This window comes from Triturus cristatus, chromosome 4_1 (assembly GCF_964204655.1).
Source record: "Triturus cristatus chromosome 4_1, aTriCri1.1, whole genome shotgun sequence".
NCBI lineage: Eukaryota > Metazoa > Chordata > Amphibia > Caudata > Salamandridae > Triturus > Triturus cristatus.
In genome coordinates, this window is record NC_140585.1 from 968,996,078 (window position 1) to 969,021,756 (window position 25,679).

Below are 25,679 nucleotides of genomic sequence, written 5' to 3' on the forward strand. Positions count from 1 at the left end.
CAAAAGTGGCAACAAGGGTCATCCCTAATGGTTATGACATAATACTAGCGCAGTAGATTACTTCTCAAACTCCTGAATAGTAAAGGCTATCCTACTGTGTCAAAGGTCTTCTTAATATCCAGAGAGGCCATTGCATACTCATTCATATCTAAGAAGTGTTTGACATATGTGAGATGGCAGAGGGCATATGTATAGTGTTGCATCTCTAAACATGGCCCAACTGATCAGGATAAACTGTTTCTGTTATTATTGTATTGGAGCCCTTCGAAGATTTTGGTGTCCATTAGGATCATCAATAAAGCATAGGACTCTAAATCCTCTGGAACTTTCCCTGTTTTAAGCACCACTACTATCAGAGCTCCCTTATACTCGAAGACCCATCCTCTATCAATGCAATCATAGCAGACCTTTAGTAGTTTCTCCAGTAGCATTCCAGAGTATGTCTGATACAACTCTGTCGAGAATACATCTAATTTAAGACTGTTACCTTGTTTCATATGTTCCAGTGTGCACAGGACCTATTCTGCTGTCAAAAGGCCATCTAACACCTCTCTTCTAACGTCTCTTTTATTTCAGATTTAACTGAGGTAGTTTCAATAGTGCCAGGTAGTTGCGCATCCACTGTGAGCTGGATGGTAGGATCAATAAAACTTGGTGCCTATGCCTTAAGGAGGTCTATCTCTTACTCAACTATAGTGCACTGCAGTGGCACAGAGGACCACATGACTTGTGTTCCTGAAAACTTTCTAAAATAATTGCAATATCAATCCACCCAACAACACTTCTAGATTAGGAGGATTAAGAAGATCAAAACAGGACACTCTTACATTTTGCCAACTAATGTAATGTGATCAGGGGTCCTCAAAAGAGTCTCCGGAAGAAAAGATATGCCCACATTCTGGTGCTTTGGGAATGTCAGTACCCTGTGGTCCTTTCTTATAATTATTCAGACAGCATACATCCCAGGTCATAATGCATAGTGTACCAACCAATTATAAGAATACAGCACTTAGAAGTAAATACTGGTTTCCCTGAGAAATGGATTGGCAGAAACAGCAAGGATTACATGAGTTTAATTATTTTTCTTTTGAAAATAGAATCATTTTTGATGTACTAGTCCTAACGTCTTGGCATGGACTATTTGAATTTGATTCCTGGTGGTAAATGAGTTTGCTTTCACATGTATATCCTAGTAACTGGTGGTAACCCCTTTTATAAAAGACATTACCAGGAAATATGTGCCTCATATGAACAATAGTCACAAAAGCGACATTAAAGTTAAATTTTAAAAAACTGTTAAAAATCCCAAACTAATTTAGTAAAAATTAATATAATTTAATGAATAAAATTACACCAGAGTGGAAGAAATGTGTTAAACGGATCAGGGCCTATGTTCTTTAACAGAAATAACAAAAGGTGTCAACAGAAAACACTCTTAAAAACCTTTACGAAGATCATAACCCAGCAGCCAGACAAGCTTTGAAAACAGACCTGTACAGAAACTAGAGTATCAATTTCAAATGAAAGCATGGCCCTTTCATTTCACTTTACCTGTTTTTAAAAAACAGTGTGCAGCTTGGACTAACTGCTACAAAACACAAATACACCGTCCTACTTAGTATCTGATCTTATTTAAATGTTAATAACAGTTTAATTGACATTTTAATACTGATAACTCTGTGTACCTTGGCTGCCTTACAAACTAAAGGATTGGAGGCATTTTAAAACATTCTATATGATTTAACGTTTATTTGCCAAAATCGTCTAGGTACTATAACCCACCAAAAGAAACACAACAATTTGAGACAGGCATTAAGTGTGAAAAGGAGTAGAAACGTTAATTTGAGGAAAAGAGTACAACTTTAATCCTACAGGCCTAGGTCCACCGTTATGTTATCCCAATCAGGATAATCAGCAGGGAGACATAGGCTACATTTCTAACCCTAGAAATGATGCACCATTAAAGAAAATTGGAGATCGGAATAAAAATGTTAATGAGAACGAAAAAGAATTCCACAGCTCTTATCCCAAGCTGATCGCACAAATTCTATCTGGATCAAATCAAACTACCTGCATAGTTCAACTAAGGAAAATCCGTTGAACAGGGAAAAAGATTAATCATAGAAAAGATAGACATAGAAAAAAAAGAATGCAAACACAGCTATGCAGGTAGAGGCTGAAACTGAAGTTAACAGTTGACAGGTCCAAATTTTGTTTGGCCTCCACAGGGTGAGATTGGGAAGAGGGCTTTAGAAGCAGGGAAGGAATACTTAAGAGTCCATGTGGCATTAAAACTGGACTAAAGTTAATCAAATACCAGAAAGGGAATTACAACAATGAAAAATGCATTAATGGGGACTGGCTCACAGAAAGATCAAAGAATTGCACTTGGCCCAACTGATACTCCCGACAAAGGGCAAGTTATGAAGAACAATATAGTGATTATGCGTAGTTTATCATTCATGTCATGAGAATGCAAGTCATTATGGAAACCCTCCATCATCATTGGACAAACTTTGGTGCCCAAATAGATTTTTTACAAAAGATGGCTGACCGTTTAACCACTTTATATACTAAACTAGATAAGAGAGGTTTCAAACAAAAACAAATTAGCTGGCAAACATGACTCCAATATGAGGGGACATTGTTTCTGTGGGGTTATGGTAGACAAGCTAGGTACCCTGCCAAGAGTGATGAAGGTGATGATAGTGTTGTATCCAATACAAAACCCACAATACAACAATAGCCAAAAGTCACAACTTTAGCTCAGCCTTGATCAAGCACCTCCTAAAACGGCAACCACTTAAACCCCAGTTAGAGCGACAAAGAAAACGTGAGAGGAGGCAGGCCCTGTAGCTTCCAATTCTGTGAACACTCCCCATCATGAGCTATGGGATTTGGATATCGTGGCATATATTACAAACACACATTAACCTTTCAGAAAACACAAAAAAACTCAGAAAACCATAAAATACAGAAACAGAACATGCATGTAACTATGCACAGTAAGGGACACAACATTAACCAGGCCGTAGAAAAGGTATTGACAATCTTTGACGCAAAGCAAAAAAACAATGATCAACCGGTGGCAGAGCCTTTGCTAAGATAGCACCCTGGGAATGGGTGGAGTGAAATTTAGTGCCCTTGCTGACAGTAGTGAATTAAATGAGGCAGAAGAGTTCCCTTTTCTGTTCACTGGTCTATAGCTGAAACAGCAGGGACTGGCTTCTGAACACAAACATCACCAGTCCTCACCCAGCTCACCTAAATCACCGATAGCTTAGCAGCTGATGATAGTTTTGTTGATGTGTGTCAGCAGGGGTGAGACGGTAAAGGGTGGGCACGGAAGAGGTCTAAAGGGGTCTTAAAAGCATCACAGTCTGTAGGATAATGAAGGATAAAACCACTTTAAATTGGCAAATCAGACAGAAACGAACAGGCAAGGACAAGGTCAAGGCTGGAGCAAGATGAGAAGGGCGATGTGGTCATCATAATCTTAATGCACACAGCTTTATGCGCCCCTACGAATATTTGTGGCCTGGGCCCAGCTCGCCCACGCTAAAAGCTTGTCCTGACTGGTGGAGAAGTAAAAGCAGGAATTAAATCATTGAATAAGAATGACAGTGGGATGACTAGAGGAAGAATCTATTATTCGAACAAAAAAAAGGAAACAGTACAGAGGAAGTGCCACTCAAACAACACAAAAGATGGTGGATTGACAAAATCAAGGGCCAGATCGGGTTAAAAATCCATGTATGTGGACACAATTTAAAATGATGACAAACAAAGAAGAACCAGAAAAACCTAATATGGACAATGTTGTTAAGGATAATCCATCAAGACCAACCCTTTTTGCAGTGTATAATTGTAGTGGAGAGGACGATAAGAGTTTTCCTTTTGTCAGAAACTAGGAAGGAGAAAAATGGTAGTAGATAGTATTAAGGAATTGCTCAATAATAGAACACAGTATAAAAAAGAATTATCGCACCTGAAACAAAACTCGAGTTGTGTTGGTTCAGGAAGAAGAGAAAAATAAAATCAGAGACAAAAATGGAAAAGACTAATTCAAGGTAAATTACATCCCCAAGTAATTATACTAACCCCTACGAACAAATCGTATTATTTACACCAAATTACATCTCAGAAGGCCCTTAAAATTCATGGCAGTGATTCCAGATTTGCCACAAATTAAATCTAAAGACACTGAGTGGTTTCAGGTATCTCAAGGATAGACAGGCTTTCAGATGAAGCGGTCCTCTGCAAAGAATCAACAAAAGTAAACATAAGGAGATTAGATAATTCATATGATAAGGTATTCTCTCAGACTGAGGAATTTTCCTAAAGCATAAAAGTAAGAGATCTCGGAGTCTCGAGGGATTTGCAGTAAGGAACTAAATCAGGTTCATTGAATCACAAATAATCAAACCTTGTGAAAAACTTAATGGGAAAGGGGTGGACGCCCGTGTTTCGGTACAGAACACATCAGCGTCTCCCTACAAGCAAGAACATAAAGAATATTTACAGCGGGCATGTAAACTTTTGGGAAACAAATTAGTATAGAAAGAAATTGGACGTGGGTGGTCCTAGCGCTAAAACCAAAATCTTTATTCCCGTCCTAGTTTAGGGTCAAAACTGTTGACCACCCATTCTCAATGACAAAGTAATTCGCTCTCAAAGGAAGAACTTTTTTTAGATCATTTCGTAGACTATCACAGGTGTTGCCATTGGCATTAAAAAGGAATTCGTAGAACGTCTACCTAACTATGATCTAATTTACCTCCAGGGAAACCTGGCCCAAAGACATGAAAAATCTCCACGGTTTCTGGTACTGGCCCTACCCAAAATTCAACTTAGGGTAATTGAAGATCGTTTATCTGACCGTCTTATCACATTACTCTCACCAAATTAAATGTCAGGTTTGACTCAAGTACAACCAAATCAGATTATATACAAGCTTTAAAACTGATATTCCTGAATGACAGGGAACAGTGCACACTGAGGTATAGTGATGCTCATTTTCCTTATATTCACGGCAGTCGTATACTGGAGCTCGACCTCTGTCTGGGCTCCCTCCTTCTCGCTTCCAAAGTTATGCGCACTTCCAACTGAACAAAACGCTTTCCCTCCTCGCCCAAAAGTTCCCACTTCTAGAGTACAGGCACAGTGGATGCTTACCTTGGCCATTGGACTTGCATTCTCACTCAAGAACTTCTCATCTGTCCCTGGTGCACAACATCACCACTATTGGCAAGTCCCATTGCAATGCATTACAGCTAACTGAGCCAAGAAATTGTTTGTCTGCCCAATTATCAAATTAATTTCCCCAAGCAACAGGTGAGGCGAACTCTACAGGTAAGCCGGACCGTCAAGAGCTAAATGTGACTGTGCTCTGTAGCACTGTTGTGCCTCTTAAAACTTGCACAAATTTTAAGTGAAAGGTGAAACATATGTAAAGCGTGCATGTTTCGTTACCACTGCTGTCCCTGAGCATCTCTTACATCTTGGATAATATTTCAGGGTAAAGATAAAATATGAGTAAAATGTGCTTTTTCCATTCATGTACTTCGATTTGAGGGTGATTTATTTGTGAATCTGTAACTTTTTTCTTGCGGTAAGTGGGTGAGCATACATCTTAAGGGCCCATTTTTCACAGTTTATTGGAATTTTTGGTGTATTGGAGCTTGGTATTTTCCCTTTCAATTAGCCATAAGTCTTCCCCCTCTTCAAACCTGTACCACCCCACCCGCACCTCTGGACCTCCCAGCTTGCCCTGTTGCTCTATTTAATCTCTCTTGTCTATGTCTTTCAACTAAAGGACAGATAATTATGGGCATCTTCCGGTGGGTCTTTGCCTTTTTGTGCCTTTCAGGCTTTGTAAGAGCTTCAATCCTGAAACCCTGCCACGCCACTCAGAACTCTCGCCATCATCCCATTCTCTCTGCCTCTCCAGTTGCCCTCACAAAATACATAAGTGGAGTACACAGGCTTAAGCAGAATTTCAGTGTAGTATTAAGCAATTATTGTACTCTGGCCTAAAGTTGCCTCCTAGGATGGGCTTCCCCTATGGTCGGTGGACTCCGTTTAGTGGTTTACTAATGGTTTCGTGGTGTTTTAACAGTGCCTCAATGGTTTGCACTCCTATGTCTCCATGGTTGAATAATATAGCGTTTACTGTTGATTTACCATGGTTTAGGCCCCCTAGGGACTCCATCAAATGGTTTGCTGGTGGCTTAACAGTGGTTATATTGTTTTGCACCCCTTACTGCTCCATGATGGACTCCACGTAGTGGTTTACTACCAGTTTAACACTAGCTCCACAGTTTACATCTCCACTGCACCTGGGTGAGCTATATACATTAGTTTGATGATGGTTTAACAGCGCCTCCAGAATTCGGGCTTGTGTCATTCCTGGGTGAACTCCATGAATAAATTAACAGGTGGTAAAACAGTGACTCCTTGGGTTGGGCTTCTATGGTGCCCCATAACAAATGATTGTCAAATCCACCTGTAGTCTAACCACTAGCAAAGGCTTTGCATCTCCTAAAAAATAAGGCTCAGGAAGCCAAATGATATTGGTTTGTGTACTCTGTCCAGAAGGTTTTCCCTCATGCTTCATCTTGCATACCACTTCTTGCACCGAGAGCTGCCACAGGTTACTGCAACAAGTTTGAAGTACACTAACTTGGCATTCCAACATAACATGAAAGCTCTATCTTTTAGATGACGGACGAACCGGCACCCCTCCTCATCAATGCACTGGAAGCCTGGGTCCTACTCAGTCGTCCATGTGAGACTGCTGTGAGGCCTTAATATCAATTAGAACATTGGAATGTTGGAAGCTCCATTGAAAACAATGGAGTGCTACGGGTTTATAATGGCTGGTATAAGCCCGGAGCTCCAACATTCCAATGTTTCTTTGTTCACAGCTCTGGCTGTGAACAAAGGCTTCAGGGGGCCTGAGGGGATTTGAATCCCCTCGCGCTCCCTGAAGGCTTTGTTTTATTTGTTTAAACATTCTGCCCTCTAGTGGCAGAATGTTCTAATAGCCTTATAGCCCTTCGTAGCAGGGCTATACCGGCTATTAAAGTCCCGCTGCTTTGTTAAAGTCCCTCGCCTTCGGCTCGGGCCTTTAACGATGCAGCGGGCCTTTAATAGCTGGTATAGCCTGCTACGGCGGGCTATAAGGCTATAAGACAGTGCTATTGAAATGCTACAATACAATTTACATTATCTCGGGTGGAGTCTCGTTTGATGGCAGTTTAAACAAAATAATTCACTACAATATGAGTTTCTGCGTGTGTCTTTTATGTTCAACACCAACAATACAATCTTCATCTTCTGAGCACCAATTCATAAAACTCTTTTCTGAGCAAGAGATTACCAGTGCTTATTCAGTCTTTGCAGTGGAGGGCTCTACCCTCAGCTTCAAAATTGATGTAGCCGAAGATGTTGCCTGATTCTGTGATTTTTTTTTCTTTAACAAATGAGGGCAAAAAAAACCACCCACCCCCACACACACGCGCACACAGTCTCTCCCAACTTTTATCAAACACTTCCCGAACAAAAAGCCAGACCAATTAGCTTTGTCAGTGTTTGTTCTCCTATCTGCTAATGTTATTCCATTACAATCTTCTTACTCTACTCCACTCTGGTTCTTTCTCTCCCATTTGATATCTACACAATTGGATGCGGCAGTTTGTACTGCCTTGATTACTTTATTGTGCTTAACCATGTAATCAATTATATAATTGTTGACTGTCTGAGACCGTCGCACTTGTCAATTTATTTCAGCCGTCCTCTCCTGGGGCATCCTGCTGTGAGCACAATGTTTTTCTCATTTGCCAACTTTGCAAATTAACAAGAAAAACGAAGTAAGAATGTTTTCTAAGGAGCTAGACGAGGAAAGGAGAAGCAGATAGGACGTCTCCACGTTAACTCGAACTATGGAGCAAACATCAGTCACAAAGAACATCAGGGAGAATGTGGGGGGCAGGGGATAGGCGATCAGGGACACAATACAGGGCTCTGGAGGTTTGAGAGGGCCCCCATCCTGCAGGGATCCCCATTCAGATCAAGGCATATGAATATCTGAGAGCTGTGGGAGCCTTAGTGGCCCACGCTGCAGCGTATTTTATTCGCAATTGAAAACACATATTAATAATGGGTCCTTGTTTACTTTCAAAATAATACATGCTAAAATAAAAAATTTGCAGTAGGTAACCATACTTGAGTATTATAGGCCTGCACATGCCAAACTAAGTTAGCCTAACTGCTGATGCCATGATAACTGGAAAATAATGCAGTAACACAAAGGCCTTTTTTCACATTGAATATTTGTTTGTGCAAGATGTTTTTTCTTTTTTCTGGAGACGTTGCAACTTCTGAAGTCTACTGTTAGTTAGTGAACAGGCACTTGTCTTGTATCAGAAAACTGATAGTGAGTTTTTCATCTTGAGGAGACGAATAATACAGAAAGAATGATTAATGAAAAGGAGTTTTGGACCACAAGGAAACAACACTGTAACCTTATGAAAAATGTCTGAAGGTCTGTTATGCTCTGGTGAGAGCATGGGGAGTGAATCTGTTCCCAGGAGTCTGCTGATGATATTCTATTGGTGGATGAAGAAGACAAAAGAAAATAATGTTGCAACATAGCATATGGGTATTTATAACAGTGTGTGTTCCTAGAGTAGGGAGTTGTCAGAGCATAGACCTCAGACCCCAATGGGTAGATCTTACAGATTCCTTCCCCGACTCTCTAACCAGAGACTCACCTTTTGAGTTTCTGATGCCTTTCTTCAAGTGAGGCTGCTTACTTAATTTATTTCTTAAATTGGCTGCTGTTATTTGAGCTGAGAATACTTTCCAGCTATAATGCGAAGGCGATATGCTTACGCATTGATCTTTCGCTCATCAGTACTCTTTATGAGTTTCTGAACAGACATCTTTCTTCTCTTAAACCAAACTCTACCTAAAATAGGGAGTTTCCTTTAAGGAACACGCTCGTTGTATTATTACTATTTTGAATGTGATCTTGACAATCATTTTGTTTCATGTTATAATCAAATATCAATTGATGGATTATAATAACTCAATGCTGAAAGCTAAAGATTACTGTTTGATAAATAAATAGATGAACACTTAAAAGATTTTAAAATAAAACCTTTTAACTCACACTAACTCCCTTAATTTGCTCAATACTCAATCTTTAACGATGTATTGCTTAAGCATATGATTGCTCCTCATTTCTCTTTGTCGACTATCAAAGGTCCATACCGTAAGGGTAAGGAGTTATTTAATGATTACACCCGAAGACTGAGGTACAGAAAACCCTGCTCCATCACCCCTCACCAGATTATTTAAGGGGACGGGGGCACGTTTTGCAGTACGGCGCTGCAAGTGATGTAAATGGTGAGACAAGTGTGATGTTTTCATGCTGGTTCTTTGAGAAGTATTTTTCTTTTGGAGATATTGTGGGCACCCGAAAATAAATATTTGAATATTTTCTTTATCTTTTTTTTAGCAAAAAGTATGGCCTTTACTTAACCATCAGGAGAAGCGAGGCATACTATATTTAAAAAAAAAAAATATATATATATATATATATATATATTCACTTAAAAAACCATAGGTTTCACACATGTTATAGTTAGGTGGACATTTCACTCATAAAAAACCAATGAAATTCCCCCGTTATAGTTAGTTCAGATAACTACAACTCGCACGCCCGCAATCCACTGCTCATGACGTCACATATTACATCACTCATGACTTGGTCAGTGGCATCACTGATGACATCACTGATGACATCATCCTTGTGATAGAGTGGCGGTCGCGCGAGTTATAGTTATCTGAACTAACTATAACGGGGTAATTTAATTGGTTTTTTACGAGTGAAATGTCCACCTAACTATAACATGTGTGAAACCTATGGTTTTTTAAGTGAATTTGTACGTTTTTTTAAATGCTAAGTTATGTATGTATTATTATATTTTTATATATTTATTTTACAATAAACGACGTATTAAAAAGTTGTTTTTTTTTTTGTTTAGGGTTTTTCACGGTGCGCGCACCGTGCACACACCCCATGATTTTTTGAAAAAAATTAAAATGTTTTTTTCTGCCTTCGGGGTCCTTCAGGGACCCCCTGACAAAGGCTAGGGGGTCAGGAACTCTCTACCCTGCCCCCTTTTCACGTTCGCCACCTTCCTTTTTCACTCTCGCACTCAAAACAAACAAAATGGCGGCCGACACTTCCTGATTTCGACCGATTCGAACGTTGGCTGACATTTAACCCCAATCAGAATTACGCTCGCGCACGTTAGGGTGCGCGCACAGTGCGCGCACGGTGCGCGGCTATAGATATTTATGTGCTTTTAACTCAATTTTCTCAGGAACTACTGAACAGATTGACTCCATATATGCAAAAGGCACTTCCCTGACCTGAGGACTACCTCTCTGCCAAATTTCAAGTAATTCTGTTCAGCCGTTCGGGCTGTACCTTCGACTAAAGGTCCTATGGGAAAATGCATGGGGAAAACGCGTTTTGGGACCCCCCTTTTTTCTCTGCCCCCGCTTGACGAATCCCCCCGAGACTTTCAGGGTAGGAGCTGAGCGGAGCGCCCCATTAGTTCTGAAAATTTCGCGAAGATTCGTCAACCGGCGCCACAGTTATTCAAAATAGAATTTTCAGATTTCCTATGGAAACACGGTCCTAACTATAACTATCTACTGGCGACCGCCAGTAGATAATATATATATACATTCTCTAATTTAGTCTCTGGTTTATCATCTGTGTCATATCTTCTCTAGGGAAGAGTAGGTCTAAACGCCTTACATTTGCATATGGTGCAGACATATCCTTTGGGAGGTTTGGTGATGAAGCACCTATTATGATTAGGGTTCCAGCTTTTCTGGTATTTATTTATTTTTAAGATTCATGTCTTTATTCATTCATATTTCTTTTTGTACGCATTATTATTACTTAACCATATTTATTTTGTGGTTCAAGATCAATTTAATTAACTGATAAATGTGTACTTGTACATTGATGCCTGTCAAGTTTTAGCACTAAGCAGCTAGCTATTCAATATAGTCATGTGACAATATTATAATGCACATATAAAGTTATTTAAGAGCATTTCATCCCCTTTCTAACCCTGCATGCTGGAAATCTGCACAGGCATTCGCCTAGATTTTGAATGACAGAAATTGGAGTAATGGAAAAGAAGACCATTTTTTGTACATTTCTGTTTTTAAAGTTACAGACAGAAAAAACATTGTTATGTGTCTTTATCTGTAAAAATTATTAAACATGAAAAATATGATGAAGATCAGACCTTGCGCTTTAGTGTTTTACCGTATCACAGAAGCATGTGAGCCAACAGAGTAATATCAGGGATGTCAAAAAATCCCCTTACATAAATCAGATGTTAATCAGGACTTTTATATTCTCTATAAAGTTCTCGTATCATACCGTATGACCTGCTCTGCATAATTCCAGAACATCTTTACCCACTGGGCAACAGGCGTCTGTCTCGGAATTCTGAGCACGAAAGACAACGCGTGTTCCTATGGGGGTCACGGATGCCTGTTAAACATAATTTAATTATTTCTGTGTAAACGACAGACGCAACCCTCGAGTTGGAGTCAGACGGCTGTTAATTCAAACACATCAGTCCAGTGTGCGTCACGCAGTGGTCTTATGGGAAATTACAGGACTGTTTTCCCTACAGGCCATTTTGTCATGGGAAGTCTGCACACAAAAAAAACCAGCAGTCTAATTAAAATGATTCTTGAGTCCTAGCAGAGCCCTAGGTGAGTGATTTCTCTTTTCCACACTAGCTTCCTGGGAAGAGATTATTTAATTTAAGCAAGGAGCAACACGGTGGCATCTGTTCCCATGAAATATGGTTCTTTTCTCAGTGACAGACTACTAAGAAATGTTATTTTAATGAAAAGGTAATCTACGACTGAGTGTACTTTCCGTTAGTGTTTTTTATTTACCCAGGATTTAATGAAATAAATGGCCGACTGACTGACAGGTTGCACAGAGGGCCCCCATTTCTCTCCTCAGTTTATGTCACTGCGCTTTGACAGTCTAAGGTACTGAGCCTGTGACCCCTGGTTGACCTTTTCAAATGGCCCTGCTCATGTGCACTGTGGAGCCGGCATGTTTTGATGAACTACTGGCAGTGCAGTAATCCCAGTCAGTTCCCTAGTTCCCATGAGGAGTGCAAATGGCTTCTCTTTGTGCAATGCAAAACTGAGGCCAGCCCTATGGAGTGATGCTAATTACAGAGCATGCTAAGGCCAAGGACTCTGCGTGAGGCTGTAAGAATGACTGATGAGGAGGCTGAGGCATGATTCTCTGGTACCGACCCTCGCCAGTCCCCACTGCTCCCCACACAGACCACGGTGACAGAACAAGAGCCAATATTTTATTCCAAGCTGTTACTATTCACGTGAACACTCTCCTTGCAGTAACAGAGAACTGTATGCCTAAAGCTGCCAAGTATTCTGCATGACAATATACCTCCCTCTTGCCAGGGCAGATGACAATGAAAACTAGGGCTTGGTTTTCTAGTATGAAGTGTAGTAATGGAGTAGAAACGGTCTACGTAGGCGCAATCAAGATGATAAAAATGTGCGTGTGCAACCTCTACCATTAGCGCGCATGTCTAGAGAGAACATACTGCTACTGCCAGCCAGTGATCATTTAATCCAACTTGGCACTTTTATGCAATAGGTTTCCATCAGGGGAACAGCTGTCTATGGTATGGTGCATCTAGTGCAGAGACTTTGAGGCACAGAGATGGTGGGGTGAACTGTATCAGCTGCCTTCTTCAGAAACTTGAACCGTATTGCGGAGTGCCAGGGCCCTGCAGGTATTTGCGAAGGGTGGCTGCAACCTGCATGATGGCCCTGTACGTACATACAGTTTGTTTTCCTTCAGAGCGGGCCATAAAAGTTCACACGTCTCCCCATTTTGTGCATGTGCTTTGCTGACCCTCGTATCTACAGACCTTGGATGGATCCTACACAGGAATGAAAATGAGGCAAGGTCGCTTGGAGTGAGCGGTGAATGCTAACCAGCTAGCTTTTTGATTTCGTATTAATAAAAACACTATTCATATTTGACCTTTCAGGACCCTTTGCTTGGGACCATAGTTGTATGATGAAAATGTTGCTTATTACCACACTCTGAATTCAGTGTGTGTCACAAAGCAAAGGTAATGAATGAGCAGTCGCAGACCTCCCTGAGCAACAAGAATACGTTCCTTCTGGCAGAACGTGAAAAGAGGCCCATGGCATCAAGCCCAGTGCTCTAAAGAAGAGTTAGGGTGCTGAAGAGTGTTAGACCTGCCATTTTTTGGCATGGTTTCCCCTGTCTTTTTGCCTTCAGATGCCAGGTCTAATACGTGTCCCCCCCAGCTTCAAGTGGGGAGAGCTACCCAACCGCTTGAGATTTTTCATCACTAAGGAGGAAGAACTGTTAAAGACCATCAGCTTTGGAGTGTTCTTATCCAGGGCAGTGTTCCAGCATAAAGTTCATCCCCTTTAGGGAGATGGACCACTTCAACAGTTTAGGATTGTCACCCCTCATCTGCATTAACCATCAGAGGGGCATGTGGTCTCTCTGAACCCAGAAGTGAGTCCCAAACAAGTAGGGTCTTAGCTTCATCAGCACCTAGACCACAGCAAAAGCTTTCCTTTCTATTGCTCTCCACCTCTGTTGCCGGGAAAGTGACCTCCTACTAATGAAGGCTTCAAGTTGATCTAGGCTCTCTTCATTTAGCTGTGAAAGCACAGTTCCCACACCATGCTCTGAGGCATCAGTCTGCACTACTAATTTCTTGGAGAAATCAGGAGCAAGGAGCATGGGCGCTGTGCACATGGCCTCCTTCGGGGTGTCAAAAGTGGTCTAGCACGCTTCAGTCCAGATTACCAGACAGGGCTGCTTCTTGGAAGTCAGCTCTCTCAAGTGGCCATACCAACCTCTGGAATGTGGCAGCGGAGTTCTTCAACCTAAAAGGCATGACATGGAACTGGTAGTGCCCTTCTGTGATTGAGAATGCTGACCTCTCATGTGACCCATTGGTCAAGGCAATCTGCCAGTACCCAGAAGTTAAATGAAACGTGCTGAGGAACTTGGCAGCTCCAAGCCGATCAAGGAACTCATCAGCTCGGGAATGGGGTTCACATCAGTCTTAGTAATGGCATTGAGACCTCTGTATTCACCCCAGTCAATCAACAACCCAATTTCTTTCAGCACTCATGCCAGCGAGCACTGGTGACCCGCTTCAGTCCGATTTCGGTCACAACTTGTTCTGATCGGAGCACCGAGTACAGAGCCAGAACAAGTTGTGACCAAACTCGAACTTAAGTGGGTCACCAGTGCTCGCCAGCATCCAGAGGAAGCTCGGAATAGGGAGAATAGAGTTACAGGTACTACTGACCTGACTCAATATAACAAGAGTGGTAAGTTGAGCACTCCAGTAGTCGCCATAATGTTCCTCTACATACTAATCGGTCCTGAAGAAAGCCTCTAGATCCGATTGGACAACGAGGCTGAAACATGTCAACCATCAATAGTGCAATAGATTAGTAACTGGATCTACGCACGCACCACTTTGTTTTTAATTTTCCACACCACCAAGCCCATTAATAAATGCCCTTCTGCGAGGCGGTGTAGGGAATTTTAACTCACCTCACAAGAGCACCAATACGCACCTTTTTTCATCTCTGGACCCTACTGCAAAACCAGTTGGTCTTCCTCCTGGTGGAGGTCAGCATATAAAAAAACTAAACCCAATGATGATGCTGTCTTAGTACAGAAAGGCGGAGAATCAAGATACACCGCCAGACGCCTGTGTACATATATGAGGGTTTTTTTAAAGAAGGATTTACAATGAATTAGACCCTGGTTACACGGGACAAGTGGTTCATTCCCCCCTCTTTTGATGTTTTGTACTGTTCAGCATGCATAAAAGTTAGTGGCATAAAGGAAAGTGGAATGGAGTGTCATAGAATGGAGTGTATTGTTGTGGAGTGGCGTGCAGTGAAGTGGAGTATCATGTAGTGGTTTGGAGTGGAGCGGGAGAGTGATGTGGAGTGTTGTGAAAGGAGTAGAGTGTCAGAGTGGAAGGACCTTGAGTGGAGTAGAGATGAGTGTAGTGGAGTGGCATAGAGCAGAGTGGAGTGGCAGAGAGTGAAGTAAGGTAACGTGGAGTGGCACAGGGAGAGTTGCACAGATTGGAGTAGAGTGTTCTAGGATGGCGTTGCATAGAGTGGTGTAGTGCAGTACAGTGTTGTGGAATGTTGACGAGTGTCAAAGAGTGGAGTGGCATAGTGTCAGAGTAGAGTTGTGTATTGGGAGTTGCATAGAGTGTCATAAACTAGAGTCGCACCGAGTGTTGTAAAGTAGAGTGGCATAGAGAGAGTGGGGTAGATTGGAGTGGTGTAGAGTGAAGTAGATTGTTGCAGAGTGGAGTGGCATAGAGTGGTGTAGTGTAGTAGAGTGGAATAGCATATACTGGAGTATTGTGTTTTAGAGTGTCAGAGTGGATTGTGGAAGAGGGAGTTTAATAGAGTGTTGTAGAGTGTTGGATAGCGGACAAGGGTGGCAGTGGGTGGGGAGGCTTATAGTGGCACAACATGGCATAGAGTGGAGTAAAGTGTCAGAGTGGCATGGAGTGGAGTAGAGTAGAGTGGAGTAGCATAGTGTAGCATAGAGTGGCCTAGATTAAAGTGCGTCACGGAGCAGAATGCAGTAGAGGGGCATAGGGTGGAGGGGCATCGAGTGGAGTACAGTGTCATAGACTGGAGTAGATTTAAATGGTGTAGAGTGTCAGATTGGAGTATCGTGGAGTGGAGTGTTAGAGTGGAGTGTTGTAGAGTGGAATAGACCGGCCAAGAATGAAGTGGTGTATAGTGCAAGTAGAGTATTGTAGCATGGTGGAGTGGTGCAGAGTAGACTGATGAAGAGTTAATTTGTTTGAGTAAAGTGGTGTAGAGTGCAGTGACAAAGTGCAATGGCGTAAAGAAAAGTGGTGCAGAGTACTGTGGAGTAGAGTGGAGTGGTGCAGCATAGATTGCAGAGATGTATAGTGCAGTGGCATAGTGTGGAGTGGCATAGAGTGGAGTGATGTGGAGTACAGTGAAGTAGAGTGCAGTGGCATAGAGTAGATAGTTTCACAGTAGAGTGAAGTGGCATGGATTGGTCCAGGCTAGAGTGCTGTATGGAGGGTATAGAGTAGCGCAGGGTGCAGTAGACTGCTGCAAGGTAGAGTGCAGTAGCAAAGAGTTCAGTGGGGTAGAATACGATGGCTTAGAGAAGATTAGAGTGGCGTAGAGTGGAATGGCGTATAGTTCACTGGTGTATCGTATAGTGGTGAAGAGTGGAGTGGAGTGGGATGGAGTTCAGTGGCAAAGAGTGTAGTGTTCCATGGTAGAGTGTTGCAGATTACAGTGGCATAGAGTGGAGTGGTGTCAAGTAAAGGGGCATAGTGTAGAGTGGCATGGAGTGACATAGAGAGCAGCACAGAGTACAATAGTGCTGATTAGAAGAGGGTGGCTTAGAGTGCAGTGACAGAGTGCAATGGTGTACAGTAGAGTGTTTTACAGTACAATGGCATAGAGTGCAGTGGCGTACAGTATTGCATAGCATAGTATGGTGGCGTAGAGTGCAGTGGTGCAGAGTAGAGTGGCATAGGGTGTAGTGTGACGTACAATGCATTGGCATAGAGTGCAGTACAATGGCCTTGAGTAGACTGGTGCAGAGTAGAGTGCAGTGGTGCACAGTGCAGTGGTGCACAGTAGAGTGGCATAGAGTTTGTTGGTGGAGAGTGCAGTGTTGCAGAGTAAAGTGCAGTGGTGTAGCGCCTTAACACTTTCGGGTGAATGTCTCGCGCTTTATAAATTTATTTTTCATTTCATTTCATTAGTGCAGAGTAAAGTGGCACAGAGAGCAGTGGTGTAGAGTAAAGGGGTGCAGAGTAGAATAGAATGGCGTGAAGTACAGTGACGAAGAGTTCAATGGTGTTGAATAGACTATCATAGAGCGTAATAGAGTGCTGCAGATTACAGTATAGTGGCAAAAAGTGCAGTGGTTCAGAGTAGATTGGCATAGTGTGCATTGGAGGAGAGTGCATTGGTTTTGTATAAAGTGGTGTAGAGTTCATTTGCATAGAGGTCAGTGATGTAGAGCGCAGTGGTTGGAGTCGAGTGAAGTGCTGTACAGTGGTGTAGAGTAGAGCGGTGGAGGGTGGAGTGCTGCATTGTAAAATGCAGTGACAGAGTGCAGTAGTGTAAATTAGAGTGATGCAGAGTGGAGTGGCACAGAGTGGAGTAGAGTGGCATAGAGTATGGTGGCATACAATACAGTGACGCAGAGATTGGTTCAGAGTAGAGTGAAGTGGCATACATTCTTCATTAGATTTTTAGAATATGAGGACAAAAAACAGAATGTATCAAGTAGCTATACAGATCAATAAATATGCAAACACCATAGACACAATACTATACAATTTAAACTAGAATGTTTTCAGATACATGCATCTATCAATCTGTAGAAGGCTACAATCATAATACAAATTAAAAATAAACCTTTTTCATATTCAAATACACGAAAGATAGCACCCCCATTCATGCCAGACTACTCTTCTATATCAAAAAAGTAGCCCAATTTCACTTGAAAATAATGTTTTTGCCGCCACAACTGCCTTTTGAATTTTAGTTTGAAGAAGTAATTTATTCTTTATTTGCAAGTGAAACTGATAAAGATTATTAATTTCCCCTGTGGGTACCTTACCTGTGGGTACCTTACAGCCCATTATCGAGCAAATGTGCTCCAATACTACCTTCAAATCAAAAACGCTTCTAGCAAAGTCTCTCAGCATATGCATACAACATTCTAGATCAAAGCTTCTTTTCCATAAGAATATTGGTTTTCACATTTCCAATGTTGGCAAATAAAGTCTGAAAAACACCTTTTACTATGTCAATCTAACAGACATGCCCACTAGATAGCAGTGAGAGACCATTCCCATTAATGTTCAGCAGAATTCTCAGTGCCCAAGTCATCAGTCCTATCAAATTTACAGTACATCTTGACCTGACCTATTTCACCATGTAGACATGGTACTGAATAATGGTTCACAGAGCCCTTAAAAGTCCTCCCCAACACGCCTTATTATCATCAGAGTCATATATCGACGATAATTAGTAGGAATGGAGACGTGGGACATCCTTGCTTGGTATCGTTCAGCGTACAGAAGTTACTCAAACGCATGCCATGTGTTCCAGAGGTTAAAAATTACAATATCTCATTGCCAAAACTTTGGTTTCAAATCCATTCCTTCTCAAAACGGTGTACAGATTATTGTAGTTTGCTACCGTACTTCTTCTGCATCGTTGCAAGAAATGACACAGTGTCCTCCCTATCTCATTTTTACTTACTATACTGGGCAATAGTCTAATGTTATTATGTACAAATCTACCTTTTATGAATCAAACTTGTTTCTTCCAAATTACGCTATCAACTACTTTTAACAAACAGCTCAAAAACTCTGTGTAGATATTTGTCAACTATATTTATTAAGGAAATTGTTTATAAACAAATGTAGTTGGGAGCCTATACCCTCTGTATAGATCACTGAAATTGGTATATTCCTCAGGTTCCTGTATGAATTTCCATCATGAATGTGTGGTATAGAGAAGTGTTTACACAATAATGGGGAAATATCCTGAAACATTTTACAGAAAATCCCGAAGGAAGTATTTTCCCCTAGTGATTTCCCTCCTTGTAACTTGCTGATAGCTTCCTTAATTTCTATCTAAAAAATTTCAGCTTCCATTCCTGTTATTTTCTGCTAATTTTTAACAAGTATCTCCTTTTATTTCTTGTGATAAACTCGATTTTGACCTTTTTACTCCCAATAACGTGTAGGAAATAATAAGCACAAAATAACACATTCTTTGGAGTAACTGCACTAATAAACATACATTCACACATTTGTTACTAAAGTACAAAGTTCAAATATGAATTTATTATCATGGTACAGCAAATATAACAGGAGTATAACACTTTTGACTACATCACAGACTGCATGCAATAATTAATTTCCACACAGAAACTACTCTCCAAATAGCCACAAAGGTTCTTCAATGTGATTTTACGATACTGCAAAAATACAACCCCTTGCATCCTGGTTTTTGTTAAATATCTTATGTTAAAACAAGTACACATCAATTATTACTATGACATAAACCATATATAGAGATGCGCAGAATATAATATGCTATTTCTTACCATTGTTGAGGGACTGCCAACTTCCAAGAAGGACGCTGCACACTTCAGGCGTGTAATTACAAAAAACATTTATTGCCATACATCAAAAAAAGTAACTGACAAACACGTTTTGTCAGTTACTTTTTTGGTTGTATGGCAATAAAGGATTTTGTAATTACAAGCCTGGAGTGCACAGCGTCCTTCTTGGAAGTTGGCTAAGTGTAAGCAAGTCCGACCTCCGAAGCTGCGGCACCCAATGCACTGAGAGCGGCGTTCCTTGGAGGATCCAGTGAATGGAGATGAATAAGTTACTTACCTTCAGTAACGATATATCTGTATGAAACAATAGTTAGTTATAGATTCCTTACCTTAGAATTACCCCCAGGAGTCAAACTGGATTCGGGAAGTTTTTTCGTCTGCAGTACCTCTGCGCGTCGGAAGGTGGAGTCAGTCGGCTCCGTGTCCGTCGTCGGCATCGTGGTCGCCAGATGACGTCACGGCAGCTACTTAGAAGCCGCCCTCGCGCGCTGATGTCAGTTCTGTACACGACTTTCCGTGCTAGAAACGTAGAGCCATGCAAGACACTGACCATTGGTGCACAAAACTAGGGCCCTGAAAGGATGTCCTTAACCCTAGAAATCATTTCGCAGAACGGGAATGATGGGTGGGGCGGTGAGGAATCTATAACTAACTAATGTTTCTTACAGATATATCATTACCGAAGGTAAGTAACTTGTTCATCTGAAAGAAACACGTTAGTTATAGATTAGTTAGCTTAGAATAGATACCCCAGCAATACCAACCCCGGTGGTGGGTCTGTGAACCAAGATCACACCAGAAAGTCCTGGAGAACAGAACTTCCAAAGAAGCTGTCTCTCAGGACTTGGCTGTCCAGGCATAGTGTTTTGTAAACGTGTGCAGCGATGCCCATGTGGCCGCCTGACAGATGTCATTCAGAGGAACTCCTCTTCCCAAGGCAGTGGTGGCTGCCGTCACCCTGGTGGAAAGGGCGCGCAGCCCGACCGGAAGCTCATTTTTAGCCAGAGAATAATATGCCTTAATACACAAAATGACCCATCGAGAAATGGTGCGTTTGTGTATGGCCCAACCTTTTTTGGCACCCATGTAGCCAACAAAGAGTAGATCATCCACCCGAAACTGTTTTGTGTGATCCAGATAGAAAGAGAGCACAAGTTTTGGGTCCAGACGGTGGAGCCTCTCTTCCTCCTTTGAAGGATGCAGAGGCGGTAAGAAGGTGGGAAAAGTAATGGTCTGCCTGATGTGGAAGGCAGTGACCACCTTAGGAAAGAAGGGTGGACGGGTCCTGAGAACCACCTTGTCCAGATGGACAGACAGAAAAGGAGGTTTGGAAGAAAGGGCCAGGAGCTCATTCACCCTTCTAGCAGAAGTGATGGCTACCAAGAAAGCAGTCTTAAAAGTCAAGAGTCTTAAAGGACAGTTATAAAGCGGCTCAAAGGGAGCGCACAATAAATAGGTAAGAACAAGATTCAAGTCCCACTGAGGCATAACAAAGGGGATTGGAGGAAAAAGATGTGTTAAGCCTTTTAAGAAATGGTGAACACTGGGGACTTGAAAAGAGAAGATTGATAAGGCAACCGAAGGCGTGTATCGTCTTAGTGGAGGGACTCCTGGCTACCAGGATTACGTCACAGACTTCGGGAGGCAGGTCGAAAGACATCAACTGCCGCTGCTCAATCTCCACGCAAGGAGGTGGATGATCGATGGCCATGTTGAGCAGCTCGGGATAACAGACTCTTTGTGTCCAATCCGGAGCCATAAGAATGACTTGGGCCCAGTCGCGCCTGATCTTCTTTAGCAATCTGGGCAGACGTGGTATAGGCAGAAAGGCATACAACAGACCGCAACTCCACTTGCGACGAAAAGCGTCGCCTACAAGTGCCGCCTTGGAAATTCCAACACGCAGAATTGCTAACATTATGCGTTCTCTTCGGTGGCGAATAGATCTAACCAAGGCTCTCCCCACTGTTGAAAGAGACCTTGCAGCATCTCCAAGTGAAGACGCCATTCGCGCTCCATCATGCACCTTCGGCTGAGTTTGTCCGCCCTGGCGTTCAGAGAACCTGCCAGGTTTTGAACCACCAGGGATATGCCCTGATGTTGCAGCCATGTCCAGAGATGGAGGGCCTCTTGACATAGGGTGCACGACCCACCCCACCCTGTTTGCTGCAGTACCACATGACGATGGTGTGACCACCTGCACTACTCTTCCCCGGACAGAGGGAAGGAATTCCTTCAGTGCAGGGTGAATTGCCCTGAGCTCCAGAAGGTTGATGTGGAGCCCAGACTCTGCCGGAGACCAGAGGCCTCTGATCTCCGCCTCTCCCTTGTGGCTGCCCAACCCCAGAAGGGATGCGTCCGTCACCACAGTGTGGTCTGGTTGGGGAAGGCAGAGGGATCTGCAACTGACCCAATCCTGGTTTGTGAGCCACCACTGCAGTTCACGTGCAGTGCCCTCCGAGATCTGGATGCAATCGGGCAGATTCCCCTGATGCTGCGCCCACTGGAACTTCAGATCCCACTGCAGAGCCCGCATATGCCACCTGGTATGATCGACCAGCAGGATTCAGGAGGCCAAGTGGCCCAGCAGCCTCAGGGTCATTCTGACCGAAACCCGGGATAGAGGCTGAAAGATCGGAATCTTAGCCGAATATCCCAGACTCGCTTTACAGGAGGATAGACCCTCCCTAAACCGTGTCCTGTCCAGAGCCGCTCCGATGAAGATAAGCTTCTGAGAGGGAATCAGATGTGGCTTTGACACATTGATGGAGAACCCCAGTGAATGCAGGAGGTCGGCCGTAGTCTGGAGGTGGGAGACGACTGCCTGAGGTGAGCCTGCCTTCAAAAGCCAGTCATCGAGATAGGGGAAGACTGAAACCCCTGATCTGCGCAGATGAGCTGCGACCACCGCCATCACTTTCGTGAACACCCGAGCGGCGCTGGTAAGGCCAAAGGGGAGCATGGTAAATTGAAAATGCTCGTTGCATACCATGAACCGTAGGTAACACCGGTGGGCCGGCAGGACGGGACTGTGTAAATAAGCGTCCTGCAAGTCCAACGCTACCATCCAGTCTTCCGGGTCGAGGGCAGAAAAGACCTGAGCAAGCGTCAACATCTTGAACTTCTCCTTCCGGAGGAAGTGATTGATGTCCCTGAGGTCCAAGATAGGACACAGGTCCTTGCCCTTGGGAACCAGAAAGTAGTGGGAGGAACAACCACAACATACTTGTGGGACAGGAATGTGCTCGATGGCTCCCTTGGCCTAGAGATCCATAACTTCCTGCTGGAGAAGGGCCAGATGATCCTCTGACATGCAGTGAAATCTCAAAGGAGAGGGAGTAGCCCCTTCGGACTATTTGCAAAACCCACCTGTCCACCATGATGGTGTGCCAGTGGGGGAGGTGATGGTGAATCCTACCACCCACTGGCATTTGATGGGCCTGAAAGGTAGGACTAGGAGGCTGCTGCAGAGGGGGGGTTGGTGGACTGGCCCGCCTGCTGGCCCCCGGAACCACGACGGTTGTTCCCATGTCCCCGGCCACGCGAAGGTTGGGTAACTTGCTGTGGACTGTGGCTCTGGGCAGGACATTGCAGGGCACCCCTTCCGTAGCCACGAAAGGGGTGAAAAGCAGACTCTGCAGGGTGGGTTGAGAGGCCCAAGGACTTGGCCGTAGCCCGTGAGTCCTTGAAACGCTCTAGAGCGTTGTCTTCTTTATCGCCAAAAAGGCGATGGCCATCAAAGGGCATGTCCATCAAGGTGTTCTTGACATCCCCTAAAAAGCCAGTGGACCTCATCGAGGTGTAGCGACGAAGCGCTACTGACGTGGAAATAGTTCTGCCCAGAGAGTCGGAGGTGTCCAGCCCACAACGTATTGTAAACTTTGCTGCATCCCTCCCGGCGGCAACAGCCTTAGAGAGCACTACCCGGGCCTCCTCCGGACACTGAGGCAGCACCTGCGCCACCGTATCCCACACCAAGTGGGAATAACGTCCCAAGAGACATGCGGTGTTTACGGACCCCAGTCCTAAGCTGGCGGAAAAGAAAATTTTCTTATCAAGGTGGTCCAGCTTCTTGGATTCCCTTTTCGGTGGAGGTGTAGGGAAGGCACTTTTGGAAGTGGAGGCTTGTTCTACCAAGCTCTAAGGGGTGGGGTGTTGGGAGAGGTAAGTGGGGTCGCCCGGAGCCGGGCGGTGGCATTGGGCAATCATCCTGTTCATGAGACCACGATGGACGCGGAGCCGACCGACGCACCTTCCGACGCGCAGAGGTACTGATGACGAAAAAAGTTTCCGGATCCAGTCTGACACCTGGGTGTGATTCTAAGGTAAGAAATCTATAACTAACGTGATATATATATAAATCGTCATGCGATCAAGATCCAAAACGCGTTATGGCCGACATTAAAATATTGTGAGTACTTATCTTGTGGTCCGCGTCTGCTTGCTCAACGAACCGACAGCGATGAGCAGTGTTGAGATATATATATATATATATATCCCAACACTGCTCATCGCTGTCGGTTCGTTGAGCAAGCAGACGCGGACCACAAGATAAGTATATATATATATATATCCTGGTTACCGCATTCGCCAGCCTCGGTAATCCTCCGGACTCACAAAGTAGGTACACGAACCAAGTTATAGTGCAAAATCAATTTTATTTGCCCAGAGCAAATAATTTCCTTTCATGCTTAGGGTGCCGCATAAATCATGCAGAAAAGGCAACAAGGAACTCTGGGTGGTTCCGAAGTTTAGGTGCAGAGCAGCTCATGTAGGGAGAACCTTACAACACCAGCAGCACTCCGAATCTGCTTCTCAAATGTCTGTTTTTCTATTAAAGTTTTTAAGCGTAGAATTAGCACAGTGCCAGCCATGGTGAGCTAGAAAGTATTTTGCCATTTTTACAACAAAGTCTTCAAGCATAGGATTAGCAAGTGTCATCCTTGTCGAGTTGCTCTCCACTTAACCTTGGATACTACCCAGAGATCCTTGCTGCAGTTTTTTTGCATAATTTAGGCACCAATCTAAGCCTGAAACAGAATTATTTTTACTTATACTGGGTGCTCCTTTGTATCTGAACAAAGCTAAACCTTTCTGAAGAGCTGTAATGACATCGAAACACGTCAGGGGTGGCTTTTATTCATTCCAGGTTGGTTTGGCTGGTATTTTACCAATCCAAAATTGTAATCCTGTGGCCGAAGTGAGAAAAGGCCTTTGTCATTTTGGTAATTTTTCAGCTCGGCACTGCTTATAACCTACAACTGTTTAGAAACCTCCTAAAATGAGCCATCTGATTCCCAAATTATCTGTTCCTTCTTTCTTGTGATGCCTGGGCATTAATGGTGAGCAAATTTACATTATCAATCCCACTATGTAACTCCACTCATTGGTATGTCTAGCGCTGTGACTGGTGGCATAACGTAAAATGATGGGGTCTCCTTGCAGAATGTGAAGATGAGACCCTGAGTCCCCAATGTCTCATTAATATTTATTTCGCTTGGGCGGAATGGGGCTTTGGGGCCCCTATAGGGCCCCTCTGGACTACAGGGGCTGCATTGTCCAGTGTTACGCCCCTGGCTGTGACGCCAGCTGCACCTAGCCCACACATCTAAAACCAGAACAAATTAAATAAAGAAATGTTGGTAAAGAAGATGACTTACCCAACTTTGGCAGAGAGTATGGCACCTTGAAGTAATCTTCATAAAACTCTAGAAGCCTCTTTGTAATATTTAGGGCATAGTCTCCCGATCCACGGCGAATGGCGTCAGGTCTCGCATATAGTCGAATCTGAATTAAAAAGGGAAGAAGACACTGTTTAAAGTCCGCATGTTTTTTAATTTTTTTCATTTTATATATGTATATGTATTTGCCAGCACCCAACCTGCAAAAAGCATTTAATATCCGCTTCAATGTGCTTCCCGCTGCTATGGCTGAATGATGCCCTCTCTCTGTACAATTCAGACAGCAAAATTTAGAGAGGCATTCTAGCTTTGTGTACTGACAAATAAAAAGGCATACTTTGCAGTAAAACACATTCTGCATTTAATTCTATTTTCAGAAAACACACTTATGTGAGAGATAGAGCAACATGGCGGATGAGCTCGCGTGGCTCGAGCGCGCGGCGGCTCATGAACAGAGGAAATAAATGGCGAGCGAAGGAAAAAAAGTCTTTCAGGACTTGAAATCTCGGAAGAGGGAAAATTAATTTATTCTTTCCTCTTCTCTATGGCATTGTAATCATTATCCTTGACGAGCCAAGTGCTACCACACAACCCACCATTATAGGTTTATTCAAGTACAGAAGCAATTAGATTTCTGAAGCTAGTTCATGACAGCTTCAACTTACGCC

The 25,679-nt window shown here is 43.2% G+C and overlaps 1 protein-coding gene across 1 annotated transcript in view; it reads right to left on the minus strand.

Annotated features, from left to right (window-relative positions):
- The window catches only part of TRHDE (thyrotropin releasing hormone degrading enzyme), a 1,875,424-nt gene that overhangs the window by 1,299,011 nt on the left and 550,734 nt on the right, over positions 1 to 25,679 (minus strand). Inside the window, exon 3 of the mRNA XM_085653848.1 lies at positions 24,991 to 25,117. Within this exon, the coding sequence (XP_085509974.1) occupies positions 24,991 to 25,117 (127 nt within the window). The remainder of the gene's footprint in view (positions 1 to 24,990; positions 25,118 to 25,679) is intronic.